At 45.4% G+C, this 24,512-nt stretch overlaps 1 protein-coding gene and 1 long non-coding RNA gene across 4 annotated transcripts; one reads left to right on the forward strand and one right to left on the reverse strand.

Moving 5' to 3' along the window:
* Positions 1-16,449: 16,449 nt before the first annotated feature.
* LOC134512123 (uncharacterized) lies at positions 16,450-18,226 on the reverse strand. Its single transcript, XR_010070053.1, has 2 exons — positions 17,900-18,226; positions 16,450-16,826 (listed from the first exon to the last, which is right to left on the reverse strand). It is a non-coding gene; the product is annotated as an uncharacterized LOC134512123 (long non-coding RNA).
* Positions 18,227-18,426: 200 nt separating this feature from the next.
* Positions 18,427-24,137, forward strand: PDP1 (pyruvate dehydrogenase phosphatase catalytic subunit 1). 3 transcript variants are annotated; one of them, XM_063327197.1, is made up of 3 exons: positions 18,427-18,581; positions 19,036-19,070; positions 22,328-24,137. In XM_063327197.1, the coding sequence occupies exons 2-3, from the start codon at positions 19,040-19,042 to the stop codon at positions 23,977-23,979; spliced, it is 1,683 nt and encodes a 560-aa protein (XP_063183267.1). In that variant the 5' UTR covers positions 18,427-18,581; positions 19,036-19,039; the 3' UTR covers positions 23,980-24,137. The 3 variants fall into 3 exon arrangements, with proteins under 3 accessions (XP_063183267.1, XP_063183268.1, XP_063183265.1); XM_063327198.1 differs by lacking the exon at positions 19,036-19,070 and having other exon boundaries at positions 18,428-18,581; XM_063327195.1 differs by lacking the exon at positions 18,427-18,581 and having other exon boundaries at positions 18,634-19,070.
* The last annotated feature ends 375 nt before the right edge of the window (positions 24,138-24,512 follow it).

A 24,512-nucleotide genomic window follows, 5' to 3' on the forward strand; every position in this document is an offset into this window, starting at 1 on the left:
CAACTTTGGCACTGGGAAATTTTGCATCCAGACCGATGTCTCCTGGGATAGAGGGGGCTGGGGGGAGGAGGGTAAAAACGTCTGGGACCACATGAGAAATGTCTCTTGATGAAGTTTGCTGTTGTTTTCCAAAAACACCTTGGCTGAAGGATAAAAGCATTGGTGGGGCAATTTAACTCAGGTGATGCCATTGCAGCACAGAGAGTTGGGGCTGCCCTGTGAGAACTGTGGCTGAAACGCTCAGAGCTCCCCAAATACTTTGCAGAATGTTGTATCACCTCTTTGCCATCAAATCTCCACCGAGCACATGGAGCGCCCTGGGCCAAGCCCACTGTGTGCTGCCTGCTCTGGCACGGGAACGAGCTCTGCCCCAAAAGCTGCCTTTCCAGCGGCAACCCCAGCGCTGGGTTTCAATGCTGAGGCTTCTTCAAAGCAAACAAAACCGTGATCTCATTCAACCATCCCATCCATCGGCTGCATATCAGAATCCGCCACCGCTTGCTGCCGAGGGGATGATTTTGAGGCAGGAGCCAAAGGAAGAGCCTTCCACTTCTGCTCATGACAATCTCTGCATTGAACTCCAGCCGAGCTTTCAAGTGTCCCAGAAAAGCCAGAAAATGTGTCTTAAAAGGACTTCAAAGCAGCATGTGTGGAATAGGCTCTGATATTAGAGAGAGGAGTAAAAGTGAAAGGTACATATCTGCAAGGCCAGAGAAGGGCAGATGAAAAAATATATTAAACACTGCAAAATAACAGGTTATATAAAACTTCCCCCTGCCTTTGAGTGACCTTAAACACCGCTGTTTCACTTGTTATTATGAATTTGCTTATGCTTATTTGCTTCAGCCCCCTCCATGCTGTGTCTCTGGCATGTCTTATTCTTATGTCTTTCTTGTTTCTCCTGTCCCCTGCGAGCCGCCTGTAACTCCACCCCGTCCCGTCCCTGCTCCCCGTGCCAAGCGAGGAGGTTAAAGGGACAAAACACCAGAACTGGTGTTTCCAATGGAGAAAGTGAGGTCCTGGAGCTAATTAAAACCAATCTCCGCGTAATTATCTCAAGTAAATATTGCTTTTGTAATGTTATGCCTACAATAATCTGAGTTAAAGCTGTTATAACGTATTGTTATATGTATAAGTTATATATATGTATTGTTATATGGAACAACATGCAAATCACGCCAGGGCCATCAGCTTCTTATCACAGCCATCTACATCTTACGAGATTTACTCAGAAAGTATGAATTGAGGCAAAACAGCTAGACATTACCAAAAGCCCAGTTATTTTAGGTCAATTATGATCAGAAATATACTTCCATGAAATAGTCTGCTGGGGCCATATACCCACCTGCATACACATACATTCCCTGTTTATGCACTTGGACAATTCAGTGGTTAAAAACATATTTTTCCCAGTCCTGGCATAGAAAAATGTAAATAGGCAGCTTGTTTTGCTGCTCTGCTCTATACATCAGTGCCGAGCACCAGCCACAAAAGGGTCCAGGAGTTAGTGCTTAGCTGGCAATTTTGCTGATAATGCAGGAGGCAAAGCAGCCCGCTCGTTTACAGCCACGTCAACTCTGCTGACAGAAGTAAAAATGGGCTTTTTGTCACTGTCAATAAACAAATTAGAAACTGCTCCGGAGATAGACGAGTCCCCGTAGCCCCATTGCGTCAACAGGCAAAGAAGGGGAGGCCCAGGCCCTTCAGCAGCCGGCTGTGGGCGATGTGAAGAAGGCGCTGCCTGGCTGTAATCCTGCTCCTCTCCGGTCCTGGCCTGGTTTGAAGGCAGCTCATGGACCCTGGCTGCGCTTCCTGGCCATGGGGGCTCAGGGCTCGCTTGCCCAGCTGACACTGGTCATTGCAGCTCTGCCAGGCTCCTACAGCTTGTGGGAGCTCTTCCATCAAAACAACAGGTTTTCATCAGAAAACGCCATCCAAATTCATCAAAATCAGTGCGCTCTGAACCAGGAGAGCAGCTTTTAATGAACTTCTGAGAAAAAAACAAACAGATTTTTTCAGGGCCTGCCTCACTCCCTGATGGTTTCTTGAGCTGTCCTGTCTCCCAGGACTCTTGCATCTGTGGCCCCTGGGGGTTCCGAATATTTCAGACTTCTTGTTTTCCAGGGCCAGGAAGCCTGGAAACGCCTAGCAGGAACAGGGCTTAGCTCCCTGCAGCACAGGACAGAGCCTGGCATCCCGGAGGATACCCTCTCACAGCAAGGACACTATGTCCCATGTTCATGGAACAAGGAACCTGGACACATTGAAGAGGCCTTGGATTAACACAAAAGGAAATTCCTGGGGAAAAAAAGGAGGTTTACAGGAACACCAAACACTAAACCACCAACCTAAATCCCAGGATTTCCATTCAGGTCTCATACACATCTACGTGTTTATCCAAACTTCTTTTTGAAATGGGACATACTCTTGGTGGTCTGTGAGGAAGAAACACACTGCTTGTCCTCCCACCGCTGGGAAAGGAGAGTGCTCGGGGTTTCTAGCTCTCCATCCATTCCTCTCACCTCACTTGTTGTAGGAACTGCAGGTTTTCCTGCAGGTTTCTCATGGGCAAATACATTTCCCTCAGTGCTGGCTTCACTGCATTGAGGGCACACAAGTCGTTCTTTTATCCAGGTGCTTATCTCTCCTGTGTTTGATGTTTATAAGAGCTATTTGCCAATGATTTCCAAGGTGTCATAATAGCAGGTGTTGCTTCTCTTATGTATGCCAGAGTGAAATTGCCTGTATGAGATCCAGAGATAGTGCGGAATGAGACGTACTGCTTTGGCTGTGGCTATGATAGTCTCTTCTTCTGGGCAGACCTTTCCTTCCACCACCCAGGGCAAGACTAGATGACCAATTGGGCACGTCTTTTAAAACTGCTGGAGAGAGCCAAAGCTACTCTGCACATTCCAAGGGCTTTTTGTAGAAGGCGACGAGCCCACAGCCCTCATTTCCTTACCCACAGCGAGCTGTTCAGGTGCCTTACCAGCACTGAGCACCCACAGCACGGAGAGACCCAGTCTGCAGGACTTACACAAAATATGACATTCGGGGGCATTTGGCAGAACTGCAGATACCTAGTTCTGACAGACACACTTCCCAGCACCCAAAGGGACAAGGCACACACTTATAACCTCCCTCTGAAGTGCTTCCATTGCTGTTTGTGGTTGATTGGGGGTTGGAATAGATGATCTCCAGAGGTCCCTTCCAACCCTATGATTCTATGATTACCTGTGATTAAAAGTCCGCTTAGTTGTAAGCACTGGCTTGAATTCCTCATTAACCACCATATCAGATACCCACACGTTCCTCCAAAGGTCTGGTTTAGCATCGTCTGACGGAGGTGTGAGCAAAGGAGCACCAGCTGCACAGGGTGGCAGACCCTGAGCTGAGAACAGAGAAGGTGCCCCATAGTCCTGGCAGGATTTGAGGAAAGGCAGTAAATACATCTCATTTCTTTTGCTTGCGGAATGTGAAAGGAGTAAGTGACATGGGGAAAAACAGACAAGAGAACATGAGGAAAGATGGGGGGAGAAAAGGTTTCTCCTTGTCACCACTGAGGCTTGGCACCTACAGCAGGGGTTATGAGATGCCTTCTGATGTCAAACATATCCTGGCTTGATCTATCACCCTATTTTCCCTACCATTACTTGATTAGCAGACATTGTTGCTTTAGCGCATTAAAAGCATCTGCCAACAAGGTTGCAGAAACAGACAGAAATCCTCATCGTGTTCAGTGTCATGCCTTTTTTTGGTCCATCAGAACCATACTCAGCTCAGATGGCCCTGCTGCCCTCTGTAACCAGGCGGCCACCCCCTCAGAAACAGAACGGGCACAAGAAATAGCATGTTTAGAAGGGGTTAGGAGTCGATACATGGAGAGACGAACACTTTGATTTAGGGAATGGCCCATCCTTTTCCCACCTTGATGGACATGGACTTACTGAACTCGGAGACACACAACTGATCAGCCCTTCACCTCTTTCTCTTTGGTTGTCTGCTTTTGCTGCATTTGCTGCTGGCAGAGCAAGTTCTGTGCCCGGCCACTCACATCCTGGTGTCACGAGAGCCGATTGGCACCGTCCACAGACACCTGAGCGCAGAACATGTCCCACTTTACGGGCTGACCTCCAGCTCCAGCACTGTTTCACTCTTAGCCTCCTCAGATTTTCACTACAGGAAAATGTGGGCCCTCCTTCCACTGCTTTGGTTTTAATTAAAAACATCGTTTTCATTCCACTCATTATTTTGAAGAACTTGAATAGCTTCAACTGAGCTAAACATGCATTTATTCCTTTAAAATCTTTTTTTTTTTTTATCATATGACTTTTCATCTTCTAATTACTCCATCGAGGCTTGAAAAATTACAGATTTCCTACGGTCCATGTTTCAGATGAGGGCTCAATGCGAGCTTGCTATGGGGGATTAAATATAAAGCAAAGATGAAAGAATAAACGCAGTCCTCTGTGTTCGATACAGAAGCCGACCATACTGTTTCAAGGCATGTTTCAGACAGAGCCGTGCAAACTGATTTGGAAAGGAAAACTCAGCTGTAGGCTGCGAGAATTCAGTGCTAACTACAGCAATGATATCTCTTTCTCTCTCTTAACTGAACTTTATCAGAAAAACAGAAACATCCTTAATATTCCTCGCACAAGCCGGGCACGGATCCAAAAATATTTTACCTCTGAGTAACCGGGGAAATGTGTTCTACTCCAGTGACTCACCAAGTGGCTCAGCCCCCAGCATGAAGCATCCTTGCACGGCGATCCGTCAGCAGCAATGCTCAGTCAAGCATGTGCCATTGCAGTTCACGGGCTGCAAGTCAACTGAAGATTCATTTCAATACGGGTAGGAAATGCATATTTCATTATGTCCACTATGTAGAGGTGACATGCATATAATCTCCAAGAGCTCAATTTTAATATTAAAGCATGGTAAATGCTGGTTTTCCTTAATGTTCTACCAGTGCTGCATTGAATATTGTGTTCAAAACAAAGCCCTGTTCATGTCAGTTTATGGTGATTTGTCCCAAATGGCCAGTGGATCCCTTCTGTAAGGTACACACATGCCTCATTCCTGCCTGGGGAAAAAAAACCCCAGGAAAATGTTCTAAAATGACTAAAATTGGCCCTGCCCCATCTTGTGCTGCGGATGTGCCCTCCCGCCCACTATCTCAGGAGAATAAAGCTTATTTATTCTCACTACTGTATTAAGGAAGAGATGCTGATTCTTTAACAAACTGCATGGGAACACACGCCCTCAAGCTCAAAAGGCACAGGCTGATGATAGAGCGAAGCCAAGGGGAGAGGCAGACCCGCTTCCCTCGCTCCCCCTTACTTTTTCCCGGGAGTCAATGGCTCCCCTCGCCCCGGCCCGGCAGCCCTGTGCTCTCTCTGGGCAGGATTCAACTCACTGAACCCGCAGTAGCTGATGCAATGAGAAAGTACTTGGAGTACTGTGTCCAGTTCTGGGCCCACCAGTTCAAGGACAGGGAACTACTGGAAAGAGCCCAGCAGAGGACTACAAAGATGATGGAGGGAATGGAGCATCTCTTTTATGAGGAAAGGCCGAGAGACCTGGGTCTGTTTAGCCTGGAGAAGAGTGAGAGGGGACCTCATCAATGCTTATCAATATCTAAAGGGCAGGTGTCAAGACGATGGGGCCAGACTCTTTTCAGTGGTGCCCAGTAACAGGACAAGGGGCAACGCGCACAAACTGGAACACAGGAAATTCCATCTCAACATAAGGAAAAACTTCTTTACTTTGAGGGTGGCAGAGCACTGGCACAGGCTGCCCAGAGAGGTTGTGGAGTCTCCTTCTCTGGAGACATTCAAATCTGCCTGGACGCATTCCTGTGCAACCTGCTCTAGGTGACCCTGCTTTGACTAGATGATCTCTGAAGGTACCTTCCAACCCCAACCATTCTGTGATTCCGTGAAAAAGCTGAATAGTTCTCTATTTCCATGTTTGGGAGTCATGTTGTCCTGGCAAAGGGTCCGTGGAGCGTGACAGCTGGCGCAAGGAAAGGGGCTGGGCTACGGGTGAGAGGCACAGGCAGCAGAAGGCAGGAGGGTGGTGAGGACACATTACTGCAGCTGTATTGCTGAGCCGCTGCCCCGCTCGGACCCTGGGCAGGGGTTGCTCTCACTGGTGAGCCCGGGGCAGACCCAGATATGCTGAGTCCTTGCCTGCAGGACGGGACGACCCGGCTCTCAGTCTGCTTTGTAATGACCCAGGAGCCTGATAAAAACAGCTCCTGAATCATTACCCATTATTCATGTGTCATTTTTGATGTGTTAGCAAACAGCTCGTGGAGACAGGTTGTTCTGACAGTAAGACGGACACCTTGTCATTCCTCATCTAGAGGAGAAGGCATTTGCTTTTCAGTAGATTTTACATGGAGTCCTTGACAATTCCTGCTCACCCACCACCATCTTAAGACCTGATCCAAACCACACAGAAGTCCATGCTGACTCCAGTCACATTGTGACTGCTGACTCCAGTCACATTGGGACCTTTTTTTTTTGGTCAAAATAAAGGCCAGTGTAATGCAGGTCTTTACATGCAATATATCCTTTATAAAAGGAAGTTGTGGGCGTACCTGTTTACCTTATGGTGAATATTTTGACAACGAATGAAAATGCCAAACTAAATTTCAAGGACTAAGCTGAAATTATGCACAGAATGTGTGCAGACCGAGTGCAAGAAGTACCATGTTCTTCACTGGTTTCGGTGAAAACGAGAATGAAAAATGTCCCCCTTCCCACATTTGCTCATTTTTAAATGAATGAGGAAGATCTTTCGCATCATGGTTAATTACAGAGATGGAAATGTGTCTTTCATTGTATCAGAGCAAGAGGAGCAAGATAAGAAACTAGAATTACAATACAAGAGAGCTAATTCCTGAACTCTGCTGTAACCATGGCAACCTTCATTCACAGTATTTAACTGAGAGTATAGAAAAATAGTGCATTCAGGAAGCCTGAATAAATTATCTACATCATTGGCTTACAAATATTTCAAAGATGTGAACCTTTACAGAAATTAAACTTTGTAAGAAGTTCGTATTTGCAGAAGACATTTCACATTACCTCTGCATTCCCCGTTCATGCTGACGCCAGGGACACATCTTTCCAGACTGGCCAGGGAGATATGTTTCAAGACAACAAAGGAAAAAAAAGGTGAAATACAAAACTAAGTATTAACATAAATTCCAACACAACATCCTATAATTGTGCAGTTAGTGTTAAAAGCTGGCACTGTCAGCAACAGTATTTTAGTTTTCTTTGACTGTACAAAAGCAAAAGGTGACCCTGGGCCAAATTCTTCTGTCACTTAAGTGTATGTTTTTCCCTTCCACCTTGGTTGGCGTCAGCAGCCTTGGCTTGCTGTGTTGCCACAGTCCCCAGTGCTCCCCATACATGAGCTCAAACGAGTGAGTAGTGTGGTTTCAACAGAAAACAAACCAAAATAGAAGTAATGGATCAATACAGTGACATTTCCTCTCCGCACCCGGCTGCTCCCTGGCACGTGGCACAGCACTGTCATTCAGCTCTGCTTCAACCAGCATTTTTCTCTTTTTTTTTTCTGGTGCAGAAAATGGCTGTAGCTGACAGAGGATAAAGCAAAAGGAAGGAAAATAATAACTTTCAAACACCAAAAGCAAACCCTTCCTCTTTATACATTTGTTGTAGCTGCTTGGTTTGAGGCAGCTAGTGAATGAGCTTTCACTTGCTATTTACTGATGACAAAAAGAAGCGGAAGAATGCTCCAGATCCTGTATTTACTTCAACATTCACTACATCAATGCACCATGTGGAAGCAACCACACCGTAGCTGTACTTGACAAACCCTTAACCTAATCCTTAGCCACACCAGATTGGTTAGTGATGCTGGGACACAAGAAAGACGGAATTTCTAGTTCACAGGGATGGGCAGATTTCTGGCAGGACTCTTACCACTGAAGGTTTAAGGGGGTCAGGGACATGTGGCTTCCCAACACCACACTACCCCTGATGAGCTGGCCTCACTAGCAAGGCCAAACAGGCTTGGACATGGTCACAAAACACAAGGTAGAGATGGCAAGATACCTGGTAGAATTAATGATTGTTGGAGGCATGCTAAAACTCTCAAAACACGAGGGTCTGGCACTGTGAGCGCTGTAAAGATGGCTGTAAGAAATGACCCTGGAAGATGGTACAGCGTGGGGAGAGACTCGCTCACGCTATAGTCCCTTTTCCCTTAGTCAGATTTTCCTTGTTTCATATACAAAATCCCAGTTCACAAGGGGGCTGGCCTTACTGGTTACAAGCATGCAAGGAGGCATTTGAGACCCAGAGCTCTGTCTATTCTCATAGGTCATCCTTAAGTATTTGGAACTAGCCTCCCTTTTTTTTCTTTTTTGAGGAAGACCTGGCAGCAAAACAACATTTTTAAACTTCCCTGACATGACTGGAATGTTTGGGTGTGAGCCTTGCTGCAGTAAGCGTTACAGCCTAAATGCTGTGCAGCAAGTCCCATACCTTTGAGCATGAGCTGGGCACGGGGAGGGCACTTCTTCTGCACATGGGAGCCCTAATATATCGCCGTCTGGAAGCAGTTCAGAGCTGTCGACGACGCAGATTTGCTAATCAAAACTCCACACGGCTGAAGGACACAACACACTGACCTTTACTACAGCCCTAGGAATGTTGCAGCAGCCTGAAATGACTTTCTAGAGCTGCTCCCACTGCTCAAATCAGAGAAGACTCTTTGCCAGCGCTAGTGGGGATACTGTGCCTCTGAACAAAGCACCTTTTTTATATGTACTTTTCAGAGAGAGGGGAGGAATTATCTCTGATTCAACAGGGCTTTCAGATACCCTTTCCAGACTACTACAGTGGTTTCATTCAGTTAAGCAGGCTTCAAATTAAAAGTTAATGAAAACTAACACACTTCTCATTTCTCCTGAGGTGCATTTGGTCTCTTATTTAGGCGGCTGAGAAAAGAAAGTCAGAAGAAACTCCTCCTTGTTCGACAAAGGGTGTGGGGACTCTGAAAACTGCCTGGTAGCACATCCATGCATCAACATCACTGCTGTCATTTTGCATCAGCCCTGCTCATTTTCCAAGTGCGTGTTATAACAACCACCCACACAGCAACGCGTGTGCAAGTAAAGTATCATTAGCTCTGATGGGCACCCTTTGTCTTCCCAGGAAATGACTAAATGGTATCCTCAAAAAGCGGACAATTGGAAAGTAGTAGAAATTACAGACTCATGTTTGGCAGGGAGTGTCGTATTCGCAGCTGTACTGACTGCCTGCCAGGAGCTGTCGGCCTGCAGAACATGCCGTCTTCCAGTTGCTCGACCTGAGAGAGTTCAAGAGGATAAGAGCAGTGCTGGAGATGCAAACAGACACTCTTTTTGCAGATTTCTTTTGCTTGGTTTTATAGCTCCCCTCTGGAGGAAAGCGAGCCTGTTGCCAGTTTCTAGGCGATGGCAGATTCAAGCAGTGGTTTCCAGATTAACCTAAGAGCATTGCTTTTTGACTCTGGGTAAGGCATCCCTTCATTATTAACATGCAAGAAACACACAAACCTCTGAATGTTACGTATTTTACTCACTGATACATGCAAATACAAAACGGAAAGACCTGAATCTAGGAAAATCACTGGGATTTTTTTTTTGCTAACATCTTTAAACCCTTACAGCTTCATACCCCCTGCTCTCCCTTATACCAGCTCTCCTTTTATAGCCATTCCTGTTTGATCCTAGCTATCACCTCGAGTCATGACGCTGGTACTGGACATACCACAATAGACTCAAGTGCTATTCTTTATACAATTCCTTTATTTAAAAAGACATGTACAAAGTTCTTGTTTTTCTGAACATATCAAAAAGCCGTCAGGCAAACAGCAAGAGCCCACCTGCGCTCCCATTCAAACCTTTTCCAGGAAGCCCTTTGCCCCAGTGTTCTCTTTCCTTTCAGTGTCATGTCCCTGAACTTATTTTACTACACCCTTTGTATTTCTACTCTTTATTTTTATGGGTTTTTTTTCCTCTCTTACATGCACATGTGTGACTCCACAACTCACGGCTTAACCCTTTTCTGTCTGTATAATTTACCACTATACTGTATTACCAGCCTGTAGGGGACATGCTATTACTTGATTTTGTCATAGTGGTGCAATATTTTTGCAGGAGCATTGCACTGTTTTGGTCTTCAGTAATCAGAGTCATTTAACGGCTACCTCATGCCAAACCAATTTTATGTATCTTTTTTCTCATCCCATAACTTTCTCTTACTATTTTCAACAAGAGTTGATGTGATCACAGGCTGATTACATTTTGCTGCATGCAAATGGAAGTAAATTAAGATTGTACACGTGGGATTTTGCAAATGGCCAAAATGACATTGGGATAGCTGCATAGGCTGATGGAGAGAACAAAAATCACCCCCAGGGTGCAAGTCTGTGTTCCCTCCTGCTCCCCCAGCCCCCCTGCAAAGCCCTTCCCTTCTGCTGCCTGCCCTGCTCTGCCTGCTGAGTGGTCTGCGGAGCTGTGCCCTGAATGGCTCGGTGAAATGATCCCAGTTTAAAAGTGCTTTTGGGGTAGTTCAGAGCGCTTACGCTTCAAAGTATGTCTGGACACACTCTTGCATGGGTGGCGACTTGGAGGGCCTGGGAGGGGACATGAAGGAGGAAGCATATAAAAGAGGGTGCAGCCGGATGGCTTACACGAGAAACGTCACAGAGATAACAGAAACATATGGACCTGCCCTAGGGACCTCCAGAGCTACCTGTTCTTGTGCCTTTTGCCTGAATGGCACTGCTATGACTGAGACAGATTACACAAGAGCATAGTGACACATTGCAACCCGGCTGTCCACTGGGTGGAACAAAGCACTCAAGTACGCACTTCGACCGTGAATCTAATGTTTTCCATTGAGAGCAAATGGTAAGGGAGATTAATCGCTGTGAGCACTGAAAACGAATGAGTATGAAGGCAGTGCCTATGATGGCAATACTTGTGAGTGCATTTGTTTTCTGAGGATTGAAAGAAAATATTTTATTCATCGTCTCATGTGTGAATGCATGATTATATCAGCAACACTTATAAAAGGAACAAGAATATTGTGTGCTACCGCAGTTCGCTAAGGCAACAGAAATACTGACTTGAAGTCAACCAGCCCTTGATAACCAAAGCTGTAATTTAAAACGTAAATGCCTTTCTGAGCTCATCTATTCTAAGCTGGATAGAGCCCAGCATATTTCAGTTTTTAAATAACTCATTCCCATGACCTTTGCAACTCACTACCTTACACAACAGTGCAAAAAAGAGCCTCATACACATGACTCAAGCTGCCTTAGGGTTGCTGAAATTTAAGAAGGCAGCCTACATAACATGATTGCAGGAAAAAGGAAAATAAAAGACTGATTATATAACATCCAGCCAAATTGAACAAACCTCTGCAGTTACACAAAACTGTGGGCTGCAGAGACGCATATGAAGTTCAAAGAAGTTTTAAAGAAACAGGATGATGTGGCTGGTGTTTAGTCCTTGTGTTCAGCATCAACCCTGGTAGAAGAAATAATCCTTCCTCTCAAAATACTACTCTGAAACACTTAGATTGTAACATGGACGTGATCCAGGACATTTGAAACACAACGAGGAACATGACCCTGGGGAAAGAGCAAGGTGCCTGGACTGCTAACTTCCAAGCCCAAAATCATCCACAGTAGACAAGCAGGGTAGCAGTCATCTCACACTCACTGAATGTCTTCCTGATGCTCCCAGATCTTTCTGGAGGTTCCTCAGAGGCACAGTCCATCTGTGGGGAAACCTGTGATCTTGTACCACCTCCCTGGCCTGTGTCACCATGGCATCGTAGATCTGTGCAACTAAATATGCAGGTTATTTGGACTTGACAGCTAGATCCAGCCCTGGGCTGGTATCCAGAGCCAAGGAAGGCACCCAGGTGCCAATCCAGGGCAGAAGTAGAGTTGGGATCCCTAAATTATCTTCTAAAAATCTCCCCAGGACAAGAAGGGCACCCCTAAAGCAGGCCTGCTGGAAATGGTCACATTCAAGCCCTCTCTTCTGATTAAAAGTCTGGCACAGAAGCACAGCTTTGTTCTGCTGAGATGGACAGGATCTCAGGAGGAGGCATCTACCCCCAGATCCTGAACACCATAAACAAAGCTCCAACTTCTCTTGTAAGACATAGCATTGCTCCTTCTGCTGGTTCTTAGCTTACCATGTAATAGCCTAGTGGCTAAAGCCTATTCCCTGTAACTGGAAAACACTGGTATCATTTTCACCTTCAGCCCACGCTGCCTGTTTTCCAGGTGAATACTGTTACTGTCCTGCTGTAGGTCAGCTGAGGTGAGGGCAACCCTTTGCCCTGCAGGGAAGACTGGTCCCAGCTCACACAGGAATCTACCACTCCTTGGCTCAGAGGCAGCAACCAGGACTCTAACCTTCTGCTTAGGGCACCTACCTGGAAGAAAAGAATAATTTACTGGATCTAGCCCTAAGACTTCAGATATTTTTAAATTATTATATTAGGTATATATTAGTTAGACTACATTCTCAGTTATTTGTCTGTGGCCAGACCCAAGCCAACTCCTTTCCAAGCCACCGGGAAAGTATTTTCCTTGTTCTGAGAAGCACACTGTCTAGGGACAGGCAGACAAACCAGACTGAAGGTAAGAGGACAGAACAAATACATTTTTAGTTCATTGTTTAAAGATATAAAATAAACATACAGTATAAAGCCTACAGTAAATATTTATACAGGTGAGTTCACTTGAGATAATAACTCTATTAATGAAGGAAAACAGTAACTTAACTCATCTTTCTTCTGCAGAAAAAAAACACCCAAATGCTTATATTTTTTCATCAAATGCAAATTTTAAACCCCAAAGGATACAACTAGGTCTTTTTTTCCCTAGCAGTTAGGCAAGGGTAAACTGCAAGAAAGTAAATAGGAGTGAAAGGAAGTCACTTTTGTCTGGTATTCTTCTTGTTAGAAGTGGAAATCGGATCTAACCCTGGTGCCTGACACATCGAAGACACTGGTTCAGAGTCTGCTCTTGGTTCTAAATCTAAATTTCTAATTTTATCTTCAACAACTACTTTCCACTCCAAAGTACACCCTCATGCTAAGAAGATAACACCAGTACACCTAGTCATTGGCACTGGTTGCTCTTCCTCATTGCTGGAGAAATTATTATTCTTTAACATTCCCATTTGCCTAGCAAGATCTCGACTCAAATCAGCCACCTGCTTCTACAGACCACCCGTTGGCTTTCCATCTCTCGACTCCAGTGATCTCCAGTTAAGGTGAAAGGCTGTATCCAATTACCAATCTCTGAATAATCTTTAATTTCAGAAGTATCACCTAGGATAAAATGAAACCAGGATATCATTGTTCCAGCAGTATTTGGTAAATAATATTTTGTCTGTTGCGAAGTGTAAGCTATTCTCTTTCTGGAAAAATGCAGGCAGACTCCTCTCCCTTCCCAACTTTACTGTCTACTACTTCCCCTGGAGCCTGGTGAATCCTTTGCACAGCAGCCACCATAACTGCAAATGTTGTTACTTTTTAAAATGACTATAACAAATAAATTTGAAAAATGCACACGATGGACTACAGCTGGAAAAGGCATCAGCCCCTTCAGAGCCAAGATAACTGGTGGAGCCAGCCTCCTGATATCCTGACACTGCTTCCTCATAGCACAGACACTGATAATGTCATAAATACCATTCTTGAAGCTTGCCAAAATGTCTTTTTACAATAACATTTTACTACAGAATTTCCTTTACTTCATCGAGTTGTCAGGATGCTGTATTCCTCAAACTGGATACCAAACCCTGAAAAACCAATCCCGGAGAAGGGTGCGAGCTAGTACACAATGCCTACCAAATGCAAAAAAGGCATTTAGTTCTCTGCTAATGAGATTTGAGGAATACAATAGGATGGTGAAAAGAAGTCCGGGAGGGGCAAGAGGCAACAGATCCAAGCTGAGCAAGGAAAATTCTGATTAACTACAAGGAAAAAATCTTTATGATGAAAGTGGTGAAGCACTGGAACTGGGGCTTAGGCAGGCTGGGGCACCTCCGTCCTCAGAGATGACCAAAACAGGACTGGCCAAGTCCCTGAACACCCTGACCTGGCTTTGAAGTTGTCCCTGCTTTGAGGAGGGTGCTGGGCTCTATGACCTCCTGAGGTCCCGGCCAACCTCAATTGCTCTATGATTCTAGGAAGCTGATCCCAACTGCTGAATGAAGAAAGAGCCACCACTTCATTTCAGAAAGGAACTGAGAGTGAAGATACAAAGGGACTCTTGGGGGGACAAAATAAATCAAGCTATCCCTGAGTCCCACAGTGATGGCAAAATACCCTCTGAAAGCAATTGTCTCTGTAATTCCTCATCGGCCTCCTCTTTAAGAAAGAGCAGGGAGGAGACGAGTCGTGTGGCTCAGCACTGCTGGTTTACTCTCAGACTGAGGTTTTTTTAAAAAAATCACCTTTTGCAGGGCTCATTGTTAAACTTCAGAAACATTCAGCATGCCAGGGAACCCAGCTGTGCTATCGGAGGCTGAATACACCACCCACAGCAAACACTCCCTGAGAGGGCAGCAGAAGACATGCATGTACAACCAAAACCTGCCTTTGAAGCAGACGGAGGACCACAGGACCATTGCTGTTCGCAGGTACTCCCTCTGCTTCCAGCTCTACTGACACATTTATTTTTGCATTTTTGCCATGTAATGCTCCCGATTTCTGCTAAAAATAAATTACTGCTCTGTGGAACAGCAGGCGTACATTGCTGTCATTGCTTCTATAATGCCCTCAGGAAAGGAGAGAAGATAGTTTAAGTCTTGTCCTACTCTTCCTCTTTATTCAGCACATGGCATGTTTTTCTCCCTTATTTTCCCCCTTGTTAGGCTTTTCTTTCCGCCTTCAAAACTTGTACAACTCTTCTATTTATTTTTTGCATTTTTTTCTGCTTCAGGTTGGTGTGGCAGCCTGCCAGGTGGAAGCCTTTGATCTCTGCACACAGTTTGGAGACAGGTTTTATGAGCGACTGCTCCTTTCAGCAGGCACAGGAGCAAAATGGCATTTCTGAAACACTGCGTGCAAAGATACCGTAAAAAATGTTAAGCAGTCAGGGGACTGATTCAATCACTTGAAGTATTACCCTGTGTTCCCGAACTGGTTTTTGGTAAAACTGAACCAATAAAATATTTATACATTAGGCGTAAGAACTTATTTAAACTAGAAGGTTATCACAAACACCTGATTTAAAATGGAAATGGATTTCAATGATCTGTAATGGAGTTTCTCTGGAAATGCGTGTAGAAAGCTGCAGGGTAACCACCGCAGCACTTTAGCTGCAGTGCTAATGCATAGCTGCCTCTCGGTTCTGCAATGCAGAATCACCCGCTGCTGGCAACCGGCACAGCAGACAAGAACTGATGTCTTTTGTTACACACAGATGATAATCCTTCCAGCCAGGGAGAGACTTTGCATATCTCAAAGCAGTTACAAGTAATTGCTTTTCCATCAATCCTTGATGTAAAATGTTAAAAGTGGAACAACAGGTTTTCGTTCATTAAAATAATTTTTAATTCTTTAAAATCAGCAAAAGTGGACAAAAAGGTCTCGGCAGCAGAAACATGAAGAAAAGGAAAACCTAACTTTCCAGATTGCAACATCCAACTTCTGGCACACCAGCAAACTCGCATCAGCTTGAGGACCAAAATGTCAGCCAAGTTTTAGTATTTTTTCTCTCATTTGTGGGATTTATATGGGGCTGCTAAGGCCAAATTCTCTTCTCTCTCAATATTTTAAAATTCAAATTCTGCCTTTTGTTCAAAGTGATACTGTGGCACAGGGAGCCACGGCTTCCAATACCAGCTCTAAAAGTAGCTCCTCTCCTGGCCTTAAATCAGGAAGAAAAAGGAATGAATGAAATAAATAAACAGAGCAATAACACTAACCTAATGGTCACAAGATGATCTGAAGACCAAAAGTGCTACATGCTAATTATTTTGTGGATTTTTTTTTCCTCAACAGGCAACTCTAGACAGCAACATTCTCTTCAGAAGTCAAACATGAATCCACCCTCCAAACCCTGTACTTCCAATCAGAAACGGGTGATCAGTGGTGACTTCATCCCAATCCATTTCTATATATCTACTCATACAACTATCACTCAAATACACCCAGGCACAGGACTGTCTTCCCACAGCGTTTTACCTTCTGATGGGGTAAGAGGATGCCTTAATTGTGCTGTCTTACGTAGTCGTTAAGAACATTCCTAAACTTGGGTGCTTTACAGTCACTCTTGCTGCAAATGTGACTGCACATAATGCACAAAATTATGTAAATGGTTGTTGCTACAGCACACTCTGCCAATCTATTTCTAACCATGTGCTACTGTTAAAAAGGAACATAAATTATTCATCTTCCATACCATTTAATGAAGGCTTTAACGTACAATGGTGTCTGTCAGATGTTTTTGTATTTTATTTTATTCTAAAATAAGCCTCAAAGAGAAGATGATGGTGTACCGTTATGGATAAACAAATAAATGTCACAAAAGTCATCCAGAACACCAAAAACCAAACACTGTAATACTTTGTGCTTTCAACTACTACTGTGAAAGACTTGCATTTTTAAGGATGGCGTCATTTTATCTTTCTAGCTGGTTTTCACATGGAGGGTCGCAGGGCAGTACTTTCCACTCTCATATTGCAAGTAGACCTCTTGAGTCTTCTCGGCACTAAGTGCGGATTTTCCTTTGCTTCCTCTACTGGTTTCAGTATACAGCTGTAAATACAATAAAGAAGACAAGGATGCTAGTCAAAACCTATGCTTTGTTACAGCTGCTAAAGGAATGCTAATTGCAGCACTCCACAGGCTAGCTGAACATCTGCTGCCAACACCACACAGCAAAGTGGGCATCTCAGCCACCCTGAAAATAGAAAGGCATGAGAGCATGTGCATCTATAAACAGAGAAAGAGATGATCAAGGAAATCAAAACATTGTCGAATTTATATACTTTCCATATTCAAAAATTTACATGAAGAATACGGCTGGATCAAAGTGTCTCTAAAGCATATGCAAAACTGAACTGTTTTTCCTAGAGCTGTGGAATGGGGACAGGATTGTATCTAACGGGGAGAGAAAGGAAGGAGTGGAGGCCATGGCTCCTGTCCCACCGGTAGGAATGACAGGTGCTGCTCTTGTGGGGAAGGACTGTTCTTTCTTAGTAGCCATTGCCCTCAAACCATTCCTTGCTGGCAGCAGCAAATGCGGCTTTCTCAGGAACACAGGGCAGAGAGGTTGTTTGGCCTCTGTGGCAGCCTGCTTTGCCTGGAGAGATTCTGGTGAAGACAGAACACCAGGGAGCAAATATGAAACAGAAAAACCAAATGTTGCAATACAGGCTTCAGCAGCCTCTTGCAGCGTTAGCATGTTTTGCGACTGTTAAAAGCATTTCACGAACATTTGAAGGGGAAAAAAAACACAAAACAAACAAACCCCAACAAATACTTCCCACTCTTTAAAATTAATTCAGAGTAAAAGTCAATACGCCCCACTTAAGTTTGTAGACGTTTTCCCATTTTCAGCCTCCTTAACAGGCAGAAGATAAACGACCCTGACTCCCGATCCGAGGATCGTGGGGGGCAGGCTGCTGCAAGGGTGTCTGTGTCGCACGGCCGCGCCCGCAGGACAAGAGGACCAGCCACCACGGCTTTCCCTTCAGCTCCACCGCCTGGTGCCAGGAGCCAGCAGGAGGCCGGGGACAGCTCTTGTCCCCTTTTTATCTGCAAATCACCTGTTACAACCGCGAAGCACCGCGGGAAGAGCTGCCAGCCGCAGCCACGGCACTGCTCACCTCAGCCCCGGTCCCCGGGGCGAGGAGCAAGGGGGCGAGGTGCCGCAGGGGCAGCCCGCTCTCGCTGAGCCTCGCCCGTCCTCTTTCCTTCCTTCCCTCAGGAGCGCGGTGAGCCTCCCATTGGCGGTTCCCTCACGGAGGGGCAGCTTCGGCCTGCTGCCGCGGCCATGCGGCGGAGGGCGAGCTGGGGGGCTGAGGCGCGGATGGCCTCTCCTCCCCTCACACACACCGAGGAGGGGTGGGAGGACGGAGGGAGAGCTGAGGGGCGGCGGGGGGCTGAGGTGGGGGCAGCCTCGCCTCTCCTCCCCTCACACACAGCGGGCAGGGGTGGGGGGGCGGCTCGCGCCGCCACCTCATTCGTGCCTTCCCGCCCCTACACAATGCGCGCGCATGCAACTCCCCCCCCCTTCTCCTTTCCCCCCCCCCCGCGCTCCCTCAGCCACCGCCGAGCCTCCGCGTCACGTGCCCTCCTTGCCCTCCCCGGCAGCCAATGGGCGCCGCGCCGCGCGCCACTGGGCCTTTATAAGGCGACGCGCAGCGCGGCGGCCGCGGGCGGGAGGTGGTTGCGGCAGCAGTCTTGGGGCCGGGAGCGTGTGTGGGGGCATCTCGGTCCGCTCGGTCCCTCCAGCCGCTTCCCAGTTCCGCCCGGGGGGCCGGGCTGAGCCGTCCGGGAAGGGGCCAGGTCTGTTCCCGGAGAGGAGGGAGGAAGGGGTCGAGGCGGAGGGAAGAGGGCTGGGGAGGGGCGGCCATGTCGGGGCCGCGCGTCGCCTGAGGGGGTAGCGGTCTCTGCCGCGGCGACGCCCAGTGCCGGCGGGCGGGCCCTGCCCGCGGGGAGCGGGAGCGGCGCCTGGCCTCCGCCGGAAGGGAGAGCGCGGCCGGCGCGGGGCACGGTGCCTGGCAGGGCGGTGGCGGGCGCTGGCTGCCGAGCTTCGGCGGGGCTGGCTGTCTCCCATCGGCGGGCCGGCGGCGGGTCCGGCGGCCCGCAGAGGGGCTCCGTGTTTGCGTGTCGTCTCCTCTCTGTCGTCCCCCCCTCCGTGTCGGAGCTCTCCATCTCCTCTAACAAACTCTCTGCCTTGCTTCTCCCTCGCCCCCCGGGCTTCTGCTTTGTGGATGTTGGCGGCTTCTTGTTGTGACAGGAGAATGTGTGTGTGTCCCGGGCCCAGGCGGATCGGTATGTATCTCGCACCGGTAGGCGCTGGAGCGCCAGGCTCGGGGGTCGGATGGGACCCGGGGAAGGGAACGCCAGGCTGGGCTGTGCCCCAGGGCTGAGACCTGGCTGGAGGGAAGGCTCTGCTTGTCTTGAATGTGTCTTGTTCCTCCTCTCCCCGCTCTCTCCAACGGGCTGATTCATTCAGGTCTGTCAAGTGTCTGAAAGACACCTGGGGTGAGTGTTTTTATCTGAAGCCATGGGTGCCTTTGGCACAGTTAAAGGCAGGTGTTTTGGAGGAACCTGTCTGTGCAGCATCACTTGGCCTTAATAGTACAGTTATTGCAAGCCTTTATAAAAGGAGGGGGTAATGTTTTTTTCCATTTTATTAGTGTAGTACTACAAAACTCATTAAACTGCCAGTAATGAGTCAGATAGTCAAATTATATTTGTGGCCTGAAAAGTAGCATTTGTACTCTATTCTGGGCTTGGAGAGGTATTTAATACTGACTTAGATGTTCATCTCTTGATAAATCTTGACTGGATTGTAAAATTTCTACTTAATTTCTTCTCTGCCATCTCTTGATCAAACATAATGAACTTGTGATCTTAAAGAAATTATTTAGGAGCTAGTTGGAGTACCTGGTTATATTTGGGGCATCCACATTGTGGGGATAAATGGGAGAAACTTAGGATAATTTCAGGTTGGCAAACTTGGATTTTCTGTCTTACTTAATCAAGTAGGATTTATTAAATCTAGTATGTGAAACACATTGATACCTTAAACTGATACGGATCTACTGTAAATGATACAGGCCATGGAAAATTTGATGTGAACTTCTTACTGCTTCCTCTTAGATTTCATGGAATATTTGATAAACTAATGATTAAAAATCAGCAAAATATCTCCTGGTGGCACTGCAGAGCCACTGTAGCAGCAGTATCTTTGTATTTTTGCTTCATCATGGATCAACAGCAAAACTGTCGGAACAGTTGCGGCACCATGTGTGGATCAGCACTGAACACAAATGCTTAGGAGTTAGGAGAACTTGCTTCAGTCAGAGTCTAACAGGAGATCAGCACTGCATCTGAGGTGCTACTCTACACCAAGCACATCTGTAGAACCCTGAGGTTCCCATTATGTAAGCAAAATTGTTGCTTTTAAATGTAATGTGAAAAAATATACGTAACTGTTGCCAAAATAGCTCCATTGTTATTAGAAGGCAGTGAATAGATTTTAAAATCTATATTTGGAGTTGCACTTCTGTCATGCTGTGTGTATGTGAAGCCTGGGCTGGAGAAACAGACTTTCTGGGAACCAAATGGCTAATGTAAATTTAGTATGCATCTGGAAATTCAAGCCAGTACACAGCTGCTGAGTGTCTGGATAGCTGTCTGTGGTCCAGAGGATGACAACCAGAGCTCTTCCTGGTAGCTGCATGACACAAAGCTGTCCAGTTGAGCCTTCATAGCTGTCAGGGGGAGACCTGAGAGAGGTCAATGGACAAGAATTTTTGTCAGTGTAAGTCAAGACTGGCAGTCAGTCATTAGTACTAGGAAGCCAGTGAAGTAGTAGAAACGGGAATTCTGCTTTGCCTTCAGCACTTACATATCTTGTAACAGAGAAACAGGCCCTGCTGCTGGTTACTTAAGGAGAACAAGCAAGCTTGGAGGGAAGAATGTGACTTCTGTTGCAACACAGAGAACGGGGTGAAGCTTCATATATTTCCAGACACTTCTCAGCTGGTATGGGTGATCGGAATCCTGTGTCAGAAACTATGGAATAGGGTGACAGCAGAATGCAGTTACTTCTATGTTGCATGATCTTTTAGACTGAGTATTGTGGCTTCCTGCATATTTTGTAGGGGCTGTGTCTCATCTGAAGTACTGGTATGCCTGCTTGGCTGAAAAAAAAAAAAATAAAAATCAATTTAGTGACTGAAGCACCTTGCACAACACAGCAGTATCCAGTTTTTCAGTAGAACAATTATATTTGAGATACAGTGGTGCTGACAGGCTAGTACTTATGACTGCAGTGTGAGGTAATTTGTAATGGTCTTTTTCTAAAAAGAAGCTTTTATGATGAAACTTGATCATAAAAGTTGGAAAGAGAAAATTGAATTCCCCTTAACTGTACTTCACATAAGGCACAGTTCAACTTTTTTTCCACTATGGAATTGTTTTCTCAAGTACAACACTGTAAAAAAACTTCCTGATAATGAGGCATAGTGAATAAGGGATTTAAGAGGCACTTACACTAATGTGATTGGGTATGTAAATGGGGACAAGGAAGAGTATGTTAGAATAATATTTCTTCAGAGGAATGAAAAATTATAAGGAGAATTTTTACATGTGGCAAATAGTAGTAGAATACTTTTTCTTGGATACTAAATAGTTTATCTTAACACTGAACTAGCTTTAGACTATCCTGCAGGGCTCTGTTGTAGCCATGGAAACAAACACAGCTTGCATGTAGTCCTTCAATTGAGTAGCTTTTTAAAGCAAGTTCTAATCCTGAAATTTACTGGGGTAGATGAGCTGCTGGTAGGAGAGATGCATCTGCTTTCTACCTCCTGTATTTTTACCTGATAGACTAGAAAATTGCTGCATAGGCTGGCATGGCTATTTTGTACACCATGGTGTCACAAGTTTGAAGTTTTACATGTGAAAAGGGGGAGAAGAAACAAAACCTGCTACTAACTTGTGATTGCTTGAAGAATATCTGCTGTCTATGACCTACTGTTTGCTTTTATTGTCTAAATAATCTTCAACTTAAACCCAGTTGTATGTCATCTCAGAGTTGTTTCTTGAATCTTACTGGTATATGCTTCATCTCTTCTTCAGCTTTATAAAAGAGTTTTCCTCTCTGTGTGCCACATCTGGCTCTGTCAGCTGGGAAACCAGCAGGAGAACAAATACTCATAAAAGTATTGTAGAGGGTGTCCATACTGTAGAGTGCTCCATGCTAACTGTTGTCTGAAGTTCTGTTTGAAGCTGCATTGTCTGTCTTGATGATGTTTTTGCTTCTTGCCTGCTGTCTGAGTGGGTATAAGAGCTAAAATGTCTATGCTGAATTTAAGTGTGGTACAGCTTTTTTGTTATAGCCCAATGTAGTGTCTATAAACAAGCACCTCTTAATGCCTTCTCTTTCTCAAGACCTGTGAAGCTATGAACTCCGTATAATAAGCAACTTTGTTAGGGGCTGTAAATGTCTTAACTTAGAGTTCTGGGAAAAATCTGTTAGCCGTGCCCCTAAGCATAGTTGTTCTCTTGTCTTTCAGCAATTCCAGTCCGAAGCTCCAGGCTACCATTGTTATCTGATGCCATGCCAGCACCAGCTCATCTGTTTCCATTGATTCGTAACTGTGAGATTAGCAGAATATGCAGTACTGTGTGTTACTGCCACCATAAACATCTGTGTTGTTTATCATCTCATTTTGCTCACGGTCACTTCAGATATGCACCTCAGAAGAAATTTGCGGCACTTTATAGGCCAAAGGAGAACTTTAATCACTTTATTCATGCAAGGGATTATGCTTCTACGCCACAGAGATTTTACCTCACGCCTCCACAGGTCAACAGCATTCTGAAGGCAAATGAGTACAGTTTCAAAGTCCCAGAATTTGATGGTAAAAATGTAAGTTCTGTTCTTGGCTTCGATAGCAACCAGTTGCCTGCTAATGCTCCGATAGAAGACCGGAGGAGCGCTGCCACTTGCTTACAGACAAGAGGGATGCTTCTGGGTGTGTTTGATGGCCACGCAGGCTGTGCTTGTGCTCAAGCTGTCAGTGAAAGACTGTTTTACTACATTGCTGTCTCATTGTTACCTCATGAGACTTTACTTGAAATTGAAAATGCTGTGGAAAGTGGCAGAGCTCTGTTGCCCATTTTACAGTGGCACAAACATCCCAATGATTATTTTAGCAAAGAAGCTTCCAAGCTTTACTTCAATAGTCTAAGAACTTACTGGCAGGAGCTGATTGATCTCAACAGTGGAGAAACTACTGATGTGAAAGAAGCTTTAATTAATGCTTTTAAGAGGCTCGATAACGATATTTCTTTGGAAGCTCAAGTAGGAGACCCAAATTCTTTTCTCAACTACCTAGTGCTGCGAGTAGCATTTTCTGGTGCAACTGCCTGTGTGGCCCATGTGGATGGTGTTGACTTGCACATTGCAAACACAGGTGACAGTCGGGCAATGCTTGGGGTTCAGGAAGAAGATGGATCTTGGTCTGCAGTTAATCTGTCCTATGACCACAATGCACAAAATGAACATGAAGTGGAACGTGTGAAAATGGAGCATCCAAAGTCTGAAGAGAAAAGCCTTGTGAAACAAGATCGTCTCTTAGGTCTCCTGATGCCTTTCAGAGCTTTTGGTGATGTGAAGTTCAAATGGAGTATTGAGTTACAGAAAAGAGTAGTAGAATCAGGCCCAGATCAGCTGAATGACAATGAATATACAAAGTTTATTCCTCCAAACTATCACACTCCCCCGTACCTCACAGCTGAGCCAGAAGTCATACATCACAAATTACGGCCACAGGATAAGTTCCTGGTTTTGGCCACAGATGGGCTGTGGGAGACAATGCACAGGCAAGATGTGGCTAGAATTGTAGGGGAGTACCTCACTGGTGTTCACCATCAACAGCCAATAGCTGTTGGCGGCTATAAGGTAACTTTGGGACAGATGCATGGTCTCTTAACAGAGAGGAGAGCAAGAATCTCTTCAGTATTTGAAGATCAGAATGCAGCGACTCACCTGATCCGTCATGCAGTGGGTAACAATGAGTTTGGCACTGTGGATCATGAGCGACTATCCAAGATGCTTAGTCTTCCAGAAGAGCTGGCTCGAATGTATAGAGATGACATTACAATTATCGTGGTGCAGTTCAACTCACATGTTATAGGTGCATGTCAAAATGAGGAACTGTAAATTCAATGTAGTGAACTAGTTACCAAAGTTGTAACAATGGCCAGTATGAGCAGCAAATAAAAAACAACCACCCAACAATAAAACCCCCCAAAAAACCCTCAGCAAACAAATTGGTTGCTTGCTACATTCAGCATATCTATTGTTTCTGCCTTCCCCCAGAGCTCTGAATACATGGGAAGTGCCATTGACCTAATACAAACTTGAAGAGGATGTCACAGCTTGGGAAAAGAGGTTTTTGTAATAGCTTTGCACTATTGATTTCATGAATGCTGCTAGAACAATGTCTTGAATTTGGCAGATTTGGATGAGGGAGGGAAGGAGGATAAAGAATAAACTAACAGATCTGGCTATTCAAGAAATAAAACCTGTTTATAAATATCTGTACATATCTACACATTATCTTAAAAGATGAGTAAAAAGGAGTATTGTTGAATTCTACAGGGCTAATTCTTGCAAAGTAGATATGGCTATTTGTGAGTATATTGTCTACTGTTTCTTCTAAGCAGAAGGTCACTTTAACCAAGTCTTTGGTG

The sequence above is a fragment of the Chroicocephalus ridibundus genome, chromosome 2 (genome assembly GCF_963924245.1).
Source record: "Chroicocephalus ridibundus chromosome 2, bChrRid1.1, whole genome shotgun sequence".
In the NCBI taxonomy this organism is placed as follows: Eukaryota; Metazoa; Chordata; class Aves; order Charadriiformes; family Laridae; genus Chroicocephalus; species Chroicocephalus ridibundus.

Excerpts from the sequence above, each read along its gene's own strand:
- PDP1 (XM_063327195.1), top strand. The coding sequence starts at position 19,010 with ATGTTGGCGGCTTCTTGTTGTGACAGGAGAATGTGTGTGTGTCCCGGG. Across the intron at positions 19,071-22,327 it reads TCCCGGGCCCAGGCGGATCG|CAATTCCAGTCCGAAGCTCC; the intron begins GTATGTATCTCG and ends CTTGTCTTTCAG.